Genomic DNA, 15,853 nt, shown 5'->3' with positions numbered 1-15,853 from the left:
TGTATGAGCTTCCTCCAGGAAGTACTGGAGCTGGGAATTACAGTTATGCAAGTGTATCATTGTAAATTACTGGCTACTCCTGCAGTACTTTCACAATAGAAATGTAAAAGTACAGGCCCTTGTTGTAATTAATGTACAACAAAATAATGTAATTCCCCAGTAACATACTGTAATATCACAGTAATTGAAGCTGTGAAGTTACAGTATACAGTTGTACCTTTACAACAATGCATTGTAATATCATGGATGTGAAATTACAATACATTGCTGTGAAGACATTCACAGTAAATTGCTGTGAACCTTACTGTGAAAGTCATGCAACAAGTTGCCAGGTAATTATTGTGAATTCACGGTGGATATTTTTACAGTGTAGCCTTTTCCTGGCCTCAAGAGAGAAACAGGACTTGTGTGACAAAGGTAACCATTCACAGAGGCTGCTACTGTATATCCTCTGAATTGTTTTCAAACAATGTAATGAGTGTGAATGACTTGACATATGGATTTGAAATAACAGATAATTGAACCCTTGACTGCAGATGCTTTTCAAACAGTATGTCAATCACCACACGCTCTTATGGAGACCTCTGCTCAAACATCTTTAAGATCCCCCTGCAGCAGCAATAAAGTCATGAAAACATTTCTGAGCGTTTTTTTGTCTGATGAGGGATGACAGGTAAACAGCCATCCACAAAACACCCAGGAGTGATGAGTAAGACAGCTGAGGGCAGAGCGGGGTGTTTTAGGGACAGAAATGTTTGAGAACCTCAACTCTTTTTGCTACTTCCTTTGTGTGTGCATGCATGTGTACGGACACAGCTGTGTGTATGTATCAGTCATGCAGATTTTCGTAGGTTCACGTGAGTCCATTTGCGTGCTGGCATGCAAACATGTCGAGTTTTACTGCTCCCGTGACGAGAAAAATAGATGAAAGAGACAGTGATTCATTTATCTTTGGCATCCAGACAATGTGACTCTTCAAACATAGCAGTGTATGATTTTACAAATACTCAGTGAGACAGAATTATGAAAGTAGTTGATTTATTTGACAACAGCAGCACAACATTTCAGAAATGAAATAAGTTATTTTCACATTGTGAATATCAAAATGGAAATGTCTTCAGAGAATCAATAGTTGTATTGAAATAAATAAATAAATAAATAAATTTTGAGATAAATGGACATAAATAATACTGATAAATAATGTAGAACATTTCTGAGTTGGAAACTGCATAAAAATACATATCTAATACATTCATTTAAAATTACTTTTTATTCAGTAAAAACTGAGGCAGCCCTGTATAAAACAGGAAGTCTTCATGTTTTCTTTGAGTTAAGTTTCATGAAGAAACGTATGTATGGTTTGAAATGCCGCTTAATCATTCGGCTCGGAATCATTGTGCAATTGCGTTGAACCTGGAAGAGAAACAGAGACGGTTAGGGGTTTATTCTCATCTATATGTTTCTGTTGCAGAATGCACAAAGTTAACAGTAAGACTGCAGTGTCTGTCAAAAAATCGCAGCTTCATATTTATGTTGGCTCACCCCTAGATTCAGGATCTGCAGGTTCGCCTGAAGTCCTTGGATAATATGCTTGTTCGATTTATTCACCGTCACATTGCCAAGAAGGCTCTTCAGCTCTTTGACATAGCAGCTCACACAGGAAGACTGCAATAGCAAAATGACGAGGCCTTGTGAGGATATTGCGTCAAATATTATGCACGTGTCATAGCTCAATGTTACAAGAAGAGCAACAGAGACAGAAAAGATGAAACACTTACTTGGTCTGTTTTCATATCCATGAGTGGAACAAGCACCGTTGGCTATCAGGACAGAAAATAAATGAATTAGTTTATTAATCATTGGATGTTAATGTGCTATGGAACTACATTTATATAGAGACGTTGCAATTTAAAATATATGCAGCATGGAACTGATGTGCTGAACAGGGAGTTATAGCCAATATTTCCAACTCTTGCCCAGATTTTGGACTTTTACATAAAGTATATCTAGTATGTTTAGCTAAAATGTATAGGTTTCAATTTCATAAAACCACGTTACACATATAATTTTCACTCAAGAAATGACAGCAAAGCAAATAAGCTGTACTGTGATCATTTAAATGCATTTAACTCACCAATGAGATGTTGGCTGGGCCCAGTTCGTTCAGTCCGTCTATAATCTCTTTGTACACTTTCTTGTTGTCGTTACTGTGGCAGAGATGCAGCAGGACAACAAGTGCAAACACAACCTTCATCTTAGTGCAGTCTTTCTCTCTTCCTTTTACAGCTTGTCTTGTCTTGTCTAAAGTGTGAGTAATGATGTGAGATAAGTATCTGCCAATTCTTTATACACCTCTAGAGGTCAGAGAGGAAAAGGAAATGACTGACGTCTTAGTTAACACCCACTTGGAAATTATAATGTTTTTTTTATAAAATGTATTCCAATGTGTAAATTGCATATTTTAAAGGTTATGAGAAACCCGGCCAATTTAGTTCGAACTTTCTAATCTTGTTAGCCACCTGATCTCATCCTCCACCACAAAAAAAGGTTACTCCTCTCTGACTGCAAAAAGGAACTGAAACTGCATTTCAATGTACAAACCTGTGTTCGACTTTATTTGTTTTTTTCTTAACAAAACATTTATATATCAGTCTTTAACTAGAACTAAATGAACCTCATGAACTCATATGTTGTGAGGGAGTGACACAATCTGGTTTCACTGCATTCTTCAAGAAGACATTCTGGAAGAGATAATAGGGCTCTAAATATACACTGTGCTACATTGCACACTTTTGCAAGGTAGCACAGTGTTACTAGAAAGTACTAGAAAGGATCTAAGAACTGTGTGAACAGTGACTTCCCTGTTTACATACAATACAACTCATTGTCCTTTGTTGTGCTATACTGTAAAGGTTTTTTATTATTTGTCCAGGAGTGGTCAATGTTATCAGACTGAAAAACTGTATATCATCATCTTAACTTTTTTTTTAACTGGACTTTTTTCAACTGGACTTCCCCAGCATCTGCTGATGTCACATTGAGAAGTGGTCTGTGACCTCGTAAGTAACTCTTTTACTCTCTCAAGAGGCTGCCATAAAGCAAACATCCTCTTTCATTCAGTCGTGCTGGAGGCACTGTGTATAACTTCAATATCGTGTGGTCATATGGCAATTATCATAAATGTACCACATCTTACAGATAATATCTACAAAGTAAGCATGTCCACTTAATTAAGAGAAATGTCTTTCATTTTGACCAGAGGAAGCACCATCGAGAGCAAAATAAAGCGTATTCTTAGAGTAAGGGGAATCTCGTTCTTGAAGAGTGAAAAAAACTGAAATCTTCTGCTTTATTTGCCCCATCTCTCCCAACACCTTAGTTTCTGTGTGTTTACACAGATATGTAAATATCAATAACGGGGATTTTATAGTTTCACAAGTCCAGTTAATTAGTAATGCTGCTGACTCGTTTGTTTTCCAATGGTGCTTTTTGGTTTATCTTTTCAATCTGTCAGACAGAGGGTGGGGATATCCCCCACTCTACCTGCTCCCATGTCATGGTGTCACGTTGTTGGCACAGGCAGATGAAACTCAATTCAATGTACAATATCTTCTAGGTTTTTTTCATTTATGTTTGAACATACAGTCTGAAGTCCACTTATCCTCCAGCACCTGGACTCAGCAGGATCCTACGCCGGGATCCTGTTTGTAGACTTCAGCTCTGCCTTCAACACAATAATCCCGGCTCTGCTACATCACAAGTTATCCCCGCTGCATGTGCCCGACTCCACCTGCAGGGGATCACAGACTTCCTGTCTGACAGGAAGCAGCACGTGGAGCTGGGGATACACGTCTCAGACCCTTAGACATGGACCACTGGTTCCCCTCAAGGCTGCGTTCTTTCCCCTATGCTCTTCCCCCTGTACACCAACAGCTGCACCTCCGCTCACCTGTCAGAAAAGCTCCTGAAGTTCAAAGACCACACCACCCTCACCAGATCATCTCTGGTCTGCCTACAGATGGGAGATAATCATCTGGTGACTTGGTTGATAACAATTTAGAGCTTAACTTTCTAAAGACACTGGAAATGGTTGTACATTTCTGTAAGAATGCAGGCCCACCCGCCCCCATCTCCCTGTCTGACCACCCAGTCCAGCCAATGGAGTCTTTCGGCTCCCTGGGAAACATCATTGGCCATGACCTCAGGTTTAACCTGCCAAAGACGATGATGCTGAACTTCTACACCGCCATCATTGGGTCCATCCTCACCCCCTCCATCAACCTGTACGCCTCTTTCTTTACATCAGCTTCTTCCCTCATGAATAAAGCCTGGACCACCTCTGACGCTGTCTCTTTAACTCCCCTAATAGTCACATTACATTAACGCATTTCATGTGAACCATTCCTCAAAATACTGTAAACCTCGCACATTCACTGTATTTGTCTGGTTGTACTTCATTGTTTGTATATTTTTATTTCTTGTAAACATTTATTTGTATTTCTAATTATATAATAGTTGTTATAAATAGCTTTATATTAGTTCCATATTTACTCCGGTTTTACAACTGAATTCCTCTTACTGTGTTTGTGTATGTACCGATGTGCACCGAAGCAAATGTTGCATATCCACGATACATGTAGCAGTAAAAGTGACATCATTGAAGTGTACAATGCAATATATATTCAGTAAAAGTAGAACTGAATTTTTGTTGAAATTAATCAATTTAAAAAAACATAAGACTATACCTGCTACACACAGGCCATTATTTTTGCCATCAAATGCTTTATGCAAGCTCTGCTGTGTCCAAACGTTTCTAGTGTGTGTTTGGTTTTAACTTGAGTTATGTGGTGGGAGCCAGGCCAGCTTTGCAGCAAAGTTGAAAACAAAACTCAGAAAAAACTCTCATTCAATGGTGTTTTGTTTATTTAAATGTTTCTTTACTTGTAGATTAATACTGAAGACATCAAAACTATAAAAGAACACATGGAATTATCTAGTTAACAAAAAAGTGTTAGAAAATCCAGAATATGATTTTTATTTTATATTCTTCAAAGTAGCCCCTTTTTGCCTTGAGGACAGCTTTGCACATCTTGGCTTCTCTCAGTCAGCTTCATGAGGTAGTCACCTGGAATGGTTTTCAATTAACACGTGTGCCTTGTCAGGAGTCAATTTGTGGAATTTCTTGCTTTCTGAATATGTTTGAGACCATCAGTTGTGTTGTGCAGAGGTAGGGTTAGTACACATTAGATAGCACTATTTGACTACTGTTGTAATCCATATTATGGCAAGAACGACTCAACTCAGTAAAGAGAAACGACCGTCCATCATCACTTTAAGAGATGAAGGCCAGTCGATCCGGAAAATGTCAAGAACTTTGAATGTATCCTCAAGTGCAGTCGCAAAAACCACCAAACGCTATGCTAAAACTGGCTCTCACAAGGACCCCCCGGGAAAGGAAGAGCAAGAGTTACCTCTGCTGCAGAGGATAAATACATCAGAGTCACCAGCCTCAGAAACCGCAAATTAAAGCACCTCAGATTAGACCCCACATCAATTATCACAGAGCTCAAGTAGCAGACAATCTCAACATCCACTGTTCAGAGGAGACTGCGTGAATCAGGCCTTCATGGTCCAATTGAACAACAAGAAGAAGAGAATTGTTTGGGCCAAGAAACACTTTTTTTAACACTTTTTTGTTTACTAGATAATTTCATATGTGTTCTTTTATAGTTTTGATGTCTTCAGTATAAATCTACAATGTAGAACACAATTAAAGAAATAAAAAACTTTTTACTGGTAGTGTATAAATACAGAAAGTGCAGTCTCAATAATTTCCAGTTTTACTAATTCACAGTGTTTTGACCAAAGTTTGGCCTTTCCCCAAGCCACCTTCATGATTGAATACAATTAGCCTGGACTGGAAATAAGGTCAGATAAGTTAGTAATCGAGCTGTGATGACCAGAGTGATAACCCAAGATGCAAGATGTTACCTTTACTGTCTTTTTAGATATGTTGAGCTGCAAGTCATGACTCATACTGTATGTAATAGTGAGATGCTGTTGCAATGTCTGCCACTACATCATGGAAGTGAGTTGTTGGGTTTTGTCTAACACCATCAGTTGATGAAGCATCAGATGAGTGTGCAGGTGTCAGTTTGAGGGAAGATTGATGGGAACATCAGTGTTCAAGAGGGGAATTGTCGCACGGAGGAAAAGACCAGTGCCAGGAACATTTCAGAAAAGATCTACAAACGTAACTTAACTCAAAAAAGTGCTTGCAACTGCAGCTTGGTTTAATGAAAATGCTGTGTTAACAAGTGTTGATCAGAGAATTGTTAGTCCATTCACAGACCTGAAAAAAAGGTTGGCAGATGGTATGAGATAGTGGGCCACTGGGCGTTGATGCCTCAAAAGCCCCTCTCTTGGGCCTGTTGAGTAATCTAGCCACAGTGATGGTGGTGGACAAACAAATGCTTGCACAGTCTCACACTGATACGCGGTTAGACCTTCTGAGGAAATGGGAAATATTTCATCAAGTTCGCCCTTGTGCGTGGTAGAGATTCACAAAGGAAAGCTGATGCTCTGCTTACTGATGTCACAAAGTAGCGTGTCATGGAAAGTTAAACGAGTTTTTTTCTCAGATTGGGACCTGAATGTAATGTGAGTGAGCCTGAGACTGCTGACTACACGCGGGGAATAACTTTGGTCAACTCATGAGAGATGGCGTGTTGATAAAACACACCATCTCATTTATCCTAAAGCTTGGCACTCATGTGAATTTTGCTTTACACCTTGCCATCCTGTCTACCGCTGTCACAAAGTGCATGCAAGGTAGCTTACTTGCTGACACTGTATTTGTATGTGAATCGTGCACCACTTCAGAGATTGCTTTAGGAAACACATTAACTTAAGACAGGGCTGTCCTAACTGTTTCACCGAGGGCCACATACAGAACAAATATACGAAGGGGTGAGCCACTCACTAGAAATGAGGTATATTGCCTCATAAGTTAGCACAATTAATCAAATGTAGGTAAATGATGCTTAATACTTGAATATGCTTTTAGAAAAACAACAGCCTACATCACAGCTCTCCTTAGGGTTTCATTTATTTTGTTAGCAGCTCATTCCTTACAACAAGAGCCTCAGAGTGATTATCATAAGAGGAAATAGAAAGGATTTATTTCAAGCGTGTTATGAAAATAAGTTATCAGGCTTTTTTCTTATCAACTTAGATTTGATAGAAAATGTTTTCAACTTTAATTGACTGAATTGTTTGAAAAGTGGGCTTCTAAACACATGAATACTGTGTACTATCTGTTTTCATCTATATTTAAGAAGTACAAAACAAGACGAGCACAAGTTTCTTTGTGGGCCATACTCCATTATGCTTTTTGAATTAGCTGAGGGCCGATTCAAAATGGTGCGCGGGTCGTAGTTTGGACACCCCTAACTAAGACTTAAGAGTTAAATAATATTTGCCCTCAGGTAACCAAATAACTACATCATCCCTTTGATAATGCAGAAACTGAGCTATGACTGGATATTACGTACATTATAGTGATGATATACAAGAGGGTGTCCTCCGCTAACGTCAATATATTCTACAATGAACACCTTTGGCTGTGTCATCATGCTAATATGCTCATGACTTAGATTGAAGCTGTGTTCAAATTGTTGTAATTGTAAAATGAGCCATGGTAGCATGAATTAAAGCTTCTCAATCATAGGTCCAAATCAAGCAAGCCTGTATAGTCATATATATCAATTTTCTCTTGAACTGGGACCACAGAGAAAACCCAGGAAAATGATAAAACAATCAAAGAAATCCTTCGTGTTACTGATACAGGTAGAATGGAGGATGGCTCGCACAATATTAGAAACATCTCTGTCACTTACTTTGATAACAATTCAGCAAGTAGCTCCAGTGAATACAAGTGACAAGTTAAACCTGAATGGAGAAAACAAAGCCAGTGAGCAAAAGGGAGGGGTCACAGGAAGTATTTCTAAGGTTTTGCAAATCAGTCACCAGATCTCTGTGACGACTTGGGCACACAAGAAAATTATAAGACCCAAATGCACGACTCCAGACAAAAAAGGAATTTACTTGATGTGCAGGGCAATACAAACACTCATAGCAAACATGGACTCCAAAAAATGACTTACTAAATACTAACAAAACTTACTCTAGCACAGATATCTGACAAATCACAAATAACATTTGTAAGGCTCAAACGCTGGAAGGCTCGACTCAAAGGCTCGAACGATCTGGCGCTTGGGCCTGGCACAGAGAAAAACACAGACTAAATACACACTCTGTGAAAACAATAAGGTAATCAGGTCAGTGAAGAACACAAATGGGTAGGAGTCGAACTACCTGAAATGAGAGGGGGGATTAGTGCCAAAGTAAAACAGGGAATGACAAACAGGAAATGCCAGATAACAAAAAGGTTAGTAGGCGTGGACTTGACAATATTAACTTAACCGAGAAATAATACTAATACAAGTAAACAAGGATAAAAAAACTAACAAATCTGACGAGACACAACAATCTCTTTTCTGGTGGATAACAGAAGACCTTAAAGACACTTTATTTAGATGTTTCCTTTAATCTGTCACTCATTCGTTATACCATACAATGGGACTGGGGCCTTCACCTCAGGGAGAGACAGGAGAACAGGTGGAGAGGTGGAGGTAACACTGTTAACCCCCAACTGATCAGCCTATTGAAAAATATATTTTAATCTCAGAGGTTCATATAGATTCAAAAATAAAACCAATTTGATTATTCTTTGATATAGACAAACCCATGTTACTCTATACTAGGTGTGCCTTTAGTGTGAAGTCAACTCTGGTGTGTATTTCAGATTCTTAGTATTATATCATTCATTTTAGTTGTACAACCTCTCAGCTGTCATAACATTTTGTGTCACGTTGCATAAACCACATACTTCCTTTATCATTCAGCACAGTTGCACAGACATTGTGATTTAATCTCTTTTTGAGGCAAAGATAAGTCCTGAAAAGTCCTTTCATTTGAAATGGTGTAATATTAAAACACTGAAAGAAACAAGAGTGAGTACAAAACATATAGTATGAAATATTAGGTTATACTGTATAATAGGCCTTATACGAAGAAAGATGTGAATGTGATGTGATATGCTTTAAGTAGTTTACGAAACACTGCCTACTGCTATTTTATCTGTAAAAATAAAACATGAAAGTGGTTTGAGACATCATATAAGCTTGTGTCGAATATCATAATGTCTTCCTATTTTTAGAATCACCCAGTCACGTCATTCATTCAACATCACCCCTACTGCTTATGACGCTTATCACACATCATTGAGGAATCATCACGTGACAACCCACACTGAGCAGGACTTCATTCTTCCTCTCTAGCCCCACCAAGTGTTTAATTGTCTTATTTTCAGCTGATATCTAAAAAATAAAGGGTCTGGTGTCTTTTTTTGACAGCAACTGGATAAAACGCTTCACGAACAAGGCACTCATCAGATAGTGAACTGTTCTGGTCACTTTATTCCACATCGGTTGTCTCCTTTAGCCTTTTTCCTTCAACGCTTTCAGAGTGATGGTCAGTCCTCCAGCGTCGCAGAGCTGAAACTCCTCCTCGGCTGCATCCTGAGCTGAGGCCGCTCCATCTTCTTCTTCCACATCTGCTTCCTCAAAGTCATCCGGATACTCCACCTGATCTGAGGCATCAGGAAATACTGTAGAGAGAAGGAAAAGTTAAAAGCTTCTGTTTGATCATTCCTGTCTATGTGAACTTCTGAACAAGTTATTAGGAAACTCTCTATGTTGAAGAACATGTTGGTTAAAAAGACAGGGAAAAGACTTTATAGATAGGACATTTAGAGGAATCATAGCTATGTTTATCATCAGCAAGCTGTTTTGTAAAATGTACAGTTTGTCAACCTTGGGTATAGCTTCATTTCAACAATGAGACGACAGTGCAATTATGTGGCAAACTGAGATCTCCTTAAAGTTCTACATTTTCTCTGCCTATCCATGTCTGTGTATGTGCACCAAGAGGCCAAACCGGTGCTTTTACCTGTGTAAAGGGCCATATCTGATAGTGTGGCATTCATTTACACTTACATTTGCGTCAAGCATAAATTAAGTTATATTATCTAGTGTTAATGTGTTTCCCAGGAATTTAGACTAACTACTAAATGGGGTAAAGGGGATATGACATAATTGACAAGACACCAAATGAAACGCACCGTTACATTAATTGCTGATTTCTCTGAAATGTAATATTGTTAAAAAAGGTGTGATATAATGTAAGTGGACAACAAACTATTTAACAAAGGTCTAATTATTAAAATCCTTAAGCATCATGTTAAATATTATTACACTGTCTTAGATCATGTTTTACTTGAACAGGGTCTGAGTGCTTCCTCTTCTATCACTGATAAGAAGGTGTTGCACAGTATGTTTCTACATTACCAATAGACTCAGCTGATTCGCTCCTCATTGTCGACCCAGAGTTGTCACTGCACTCCTCAAGAGAGGACAAACTCTCGTCTTCATCAAAGTCCTCGGGATACTGGCAGTCACTGTGGTTGTGCTCTCCAACACACAAATCATGATGATATTCCTCCTCAACGTAGCTGGAGCAGGCCTCCATGTTGTGCTCTTGTCCTGCTGTGTTAGTGTCAACGCTCTTCACAGGAACACAGTCACTCTGTGTGTGTTCCATAGACTCCAGATGATCATGCACACAGGCACTGTTGAGTATACAGGCAGCAGTTGGCCTGTTTTCTGGGTTGATGCAGAGCATCGTCTCGATCAAAGAGGAGATGTTGTCAGAGAAGATGTTGGGCACTGGATCAAACTCTCCTTTGGTGATCTTGTAGAACAGACTCAGCAGGTTGGTGGCTGCAAACGGAGATCTGAGAGCGCAGAGCTCATACAGCAGACAGCCCAGAGCCCAGATGTCAGACTTGGTGCTGTATGGGACGTCCTGGCACAGCTCAGGACTGAGGTAGCTCGGTGTCCCAACACATGTGGAGGCCATGTCAGCTGTGTTGGTCATTACTCTGGATATCCCAAAGTCCCCTAGCTTCACCATGCCTTGCTTAGCAGTACATTTGATGTTTTGATGTCCCTGTGTAGTATCTTAGCTGTGTGTATGTAATCCAGAGCCACAGCAACTTGTACAAACCACCCCATTACAGTGTCCTCTGTGAAGAACTCATTTGGTTTTCTCTGCTTCACTTTGTCATCTAGTGTCCCACCATCACAGTAGTTCATCACAATGTAAATAAATCCATCAGAGCTAACAAAGGCATCGCTGCATGTGACTACATGAGGGTGCTGCAGACTCCTGATGATCTCAGCTTCCTGCAGGATTGTCCGCTGAGTGTTTGTCCTCCTTGTGCTCTCTACCTTTATCCTCTTCACCGCGTGCAGGCTCTTGCTCTCTACGTGCCTCATTAGGAACACTTCCGCAGCTCCTCCCCTGCCCAAACACAACACCTGCTCATACTTCTCCATCTTTTCAGTCTGCTGGCGACGACAAACGAGTCTTTCCAAAAATCATTATAACAGTGTCAAGGTAAGCAGCGCTTTAACACAAGACGGATGTCAACCCTCGTCACACAGCGTCTGTGTGGAGTCTCGTTGCCATGGTAACAACCTTGCTCTGACGCCGCGAAACCGGAAAAGAGAAAGAAAAACCGACGTTTATTTTAATAACAATTTTAACAACAGTTAGAAAATAAACCCCTTTTATTCAACTCTAATCCGTGTATCTACCGTCCAATTGTTTTTCTTTATTAAACACGTAAACGGAAGAGCGTTTGAGAGGCCTTTTTGCTTTTTGCCTTACTAAATGGTCATTGGAGCGAGGGGCGGGGCGAAACTCACGGAAGTGATTTCAAAACAAAAGCGGTGATAATATTATAAACAAAGGGAAATAAGGTGAATTTAGCGATCACAACGAAAACGGCCAAGACACATATTGAGCCCAGAAAAGTATTATGGGCTGTAAATATAATAAGCATATGTCTAAAATGGACAAAATTGTTAGGAGATTTAAACTATAGGCTACAGCGATTCTGCACTGCGGTCAACTCCGCCGCCTCTCGAGTTTGTTTTTTCAAATCAGCTGCTCTTCATTCCTGCTATATTTGACGAGTGATACAAATATGTTTTACCACAAGTTCTTAAGGAAACTGACACTGTTGGACTCGGTTCTAGTTTGACTTCTACCAGAAATAAAAATGAAGTACTTTTACTGTGTACTTTGTGAGTAATCCTCTGTCAGAGTCCCCTCCATAGTAGGCCTACATAATGCATGTTTTTCTGCTATCTTTGATGAATGATAAAAATATAATTTTACCATTAGTTCTTAAAGAAATGGATACTGTTTGACTTTGTATTAGTTAGCCTACTACTTACAATACATTGAAGTACTTTTACTGTGTATTTTAACTAATCTCTTTCGACTCCACTTCGAGCGATAGAATTGCTAACAGAGCACTTATATACTAATAAAGGACTGGCTTATCTATAGCCAGTTGAGTAGCACTTGAAATGTTTGGCTCTTTGAAACATGATGTACTTATATGATTCTGTTTTCTTCAAGTTTGTGTCTTCCTGGTCGAATGCACTTATTGTGAGTCGCTTTGGATAAAAGCGTCAGCTAAATGCAATCTAATAATGCATATGGTGTTTGATATAGTTGTACGTTCAATTTCAACTATTTTAGGCAGAAAAACGTATATTGACTAAACCCTTTTTAAATAATTTACTATAATTTAGAAAGGTTTTTGTGAGAAATCATTTCAAAAGTAAACTTATTTTTCATTTTATATTTAAATTTGAAATGTTTGCTCACAACATTATTAATGTATACATTTTTATCAATTTCCTTGAGGCTCAGAGGTTGGGGAAGATATCATGTAGTTCAACATGCAAATGTTCTAATGCAAGTAAGTATAAGTATAACATGGAAAAGGAAATAAAATACGTTTCATAGGAGGATGTGAATTTATTTTCTCACACCTTGTAATTACACAATCAAACAATCTATAATTTAGCTCTGGCCTTCAGTCACAAAAAAACATTTTGTTGAATTGGACACATTTTTCGAAGGTCTATTGACTGACATGCAATGACTGAGACTGATGGAAGAATCTGCGAGGAATGAACTAGGAGCAGAGAAATAATCATATATTAAAAGACAGCAGCTTCATAATAGGGCAACAAGAGTGACAGAGTGTGTCACTTTGCTGAAGGATAGTTGGAACCAGCTATCCAGGCCAGACTCTAAGACTTTCCAAGGTGTAAAATGCTGCTGCCGGAATACTGACTGGAAGTATTGCTGATATCAAGTCTACCATCCTCTTAAAATACTCTGTCCAAAAATATCAGTCTCATGAAGGAAGGTTTTTTTTAACGCTTATTCAAAATAGCAGAGAAACATGCATTCTTGTACTCAGGAGGGGACATTGACAGAGGATTACTGGAAAAGTACACAGTAAGTATACTTCATAGTAGGCTACTTGTGGGGGTAGTTTCACTAGTACTGAATCCAACAGGATCAACCTCACGAAGAACTAATTGCAACAAAAAAGAATTCCCTCATCAAACTTAGCAGAAGTGGCTTGATTTTGTTCTCAGCAGGGGACTTTTGCCCCTTTCACACCAACGCGTTTTCAGTTCCGGCTCGGAGCTGGAGCCTGAAAAGTGCCGGTTTTTCCTGTTCACACCGCAGCGGCGCCGCCTCTTAGCTCCGGAATCCGGTTCACTTCCAGCTCCAAAAAATTGTCGGTCTAGAGCAGGGGTGGCCAACCCGCGGCTCTCGAGCCGCATGCGGCTCTTTGCCTAGTTTCATGCGGCTCTTCAGTTCATATCGAATTTTATATGTGTGAATTTGGGGGAGAGACACTGACTCCTGACTAGTGTTGCACGGTGTACCGATACTTGAAAGGTACCGTGATACCCTGCCGTTAAAAACGTTACGATTCCTCCGTTTCATTAGTATCGGTACTTTAAGAATGACGGGGGAAAGTACTCCGGTGAGAAAGCGCTGTTTTAATAAGAGCCGTGTGTGTTCAACGCTCTGCTTCCACTCCCTGCACTGCAGCCGTGCCTGCAGTCCCGCCCCTCTCAAGCACGCTCTTAGTGCCTCCCCTCTCTCGTGCACGCGCTAGCTGCCAGAGCATGTGAGAAAACGAGAAGCATGGTTGCAAGTGGGAGTGCAACTGCCGCTGCGCCTCGGCTTGTTGACAAAAAAGACGCCAGAAGCGAAATTTGGAAGTATTTGAGCTATATCTCTGACAGTGAGGGCAAGCCTACGGACACCACGAGGCCTGTCTGTAAGACATTTATTAATTTTATTTAATACGAATTATTGTCATTTATTTTATTTATTGTTCTCATTGTTTAAAAGTTTGTGTTATGGTTCTGGTGTGAAATAAAGCACAATAATTACATTTAAGACTGTTTCCCTTTTTTTAAGAAAAGTATCGAAAAAGAATCGGAATCGCAATTCTTGACTTGGTATCGAAACCAAAATGTTGGTATCGTGACAACACTAGCTACTCCTGACAGTTAAACCTGATATGTAGTAGGTCTGTTAAGTATTGAATGCTGATAATTCTGACGTAATTTGGCCGGTCAAAGTTGTTTAGGCTCGGATAAAATTGCTCCGTTACTTTCGTCCCGTGTTATGTATGTTGTGTATGTGTGGTGTCAGTATGAGAGGATGACAGCGCGTATAATTTTAATGTGGCCCAAGAGCCAATCACAATAATACCTGCGATGCAGTGAACCAATCACCTTTGAGGGGGGGGAAACCTATCGTTGATTAAACATTATCCAGTGTTTCCCCTACCATTGTCTTGGAGGGGCGCTGCGCCCCGCCAACGGAGCCCCGCCTCCCCCCCTGATATTCAAGGTATTTTAAAAAAAATATATATATCATTTTATTTTTAAATATATATATAGCACCAAATTGCAAATAATCTATAACTACTGTCACTTTTCACATTGAACATGTGCTCTTTTATTAAATAAACTAAACGCTTTCATTTTAAGTTGTGAGTTTAGTGTTTTTGACCCTAAGAAACACTGATGCATTAATCAATAACAATAATCCACAGCTCCTCTCTCTGCTCCAGAGGATTTAAAACATATATATCCCAATGCCACAAAAACGCATCAGTGACGTGGTTGAAATCTTGTCTCCAGAAAACAAAAAACGGAAACAAGCGGTATCAGTGACTGTGTGTTTGATGTGGCTCTTTGCAGTAACATAGAAAAAATGTGGCTCTTAACCTCTGACTGGTTGGCCACCCCTGGTCTAGAGGCAAGAGCTTCGGAGCTAAGAGGTGGCGTCGCTTACGTCGAGGCGTGCAGGAAACTAAACCCACCTCCCCTGAACATGGGTCGACTGTCATGCCTGCCTACAAGCAGTAGTGCTTATAAACACACTTTATAAAGTCAGGCAACACTAACCAGGCTTCGTGTGATTCTGTTTATTTGTAGCCTACCTTATGTAAGGTAACAGCCTTGACAGGCCACTAGGTGTTGCTGTTGCACAGCAAATTGTTGTTTTTTGTCCATTGTGGGACACCGTATTTCTCTTGTTGTTCTGGGTGCGGCCGCCATCTTGGCGCTAATGTTTGTATTCGCTCCGCAAAAGGTGAGCAGTGTTAATGGAGGCAAATAATTGTACACATTATTATGTTAAAAACGTCCAAATATTCCATTTATTTAATTAATGGGTTAGTTTAAATGTTTATTTACCCGTTTGTGTATGTTTGGGAGTGAGATGTTTATGTTTTGTCTGTTCATTTGGTTATTGTATTGGTTAGCATGTA

The 15,853-nt window shown here is 39.6% G+C and overlaps 1 protein-coding gene across 1 annotated transcript; it reads right to left on the bottom strand.

Annotated features, from left to right (window-relative positions):
- Positions 1 to 8,186: 8,186 nt before the first annotated feature.
- Positions 8,187 to 11,639, bottom strand: nek12 (NIMA-related kinase 12). The gene is given in 3 exon segments (XM_034214963.1): positions 8,187 to 9,730; positions 10,470 to 11,105; positions 11,108 to 11,639. Coding segments are annotated over 3 exon segments (1,218 nt in total). The 5' UTR covers positions 11,520 to 11,639; the 3' UTR covers positions 8,187 to 9,560.
- Between the last annotated feature and the right edge of the window lie 4,214 nt (positions 11,640 to 15,853).

This window comes from Gymnodraco acuticeps, unplaced genomic scaffold, assembly GCF_902827175.1.
Source record: "Gymnodraco acuticeps unplaced genomic scaffold, fGymAcu1.1, whole genome shotgun sequence".
Lineage (NCBI taxonomy): Eukaryota > Metazoa > Chordata > Actinopteri > Perciformes > Bathydraconidae > Gymnodraco > Gymnodraco acuticeps.
This window is presented reverse-complemented; position numbering and strand designations above follow the sequence as displayed.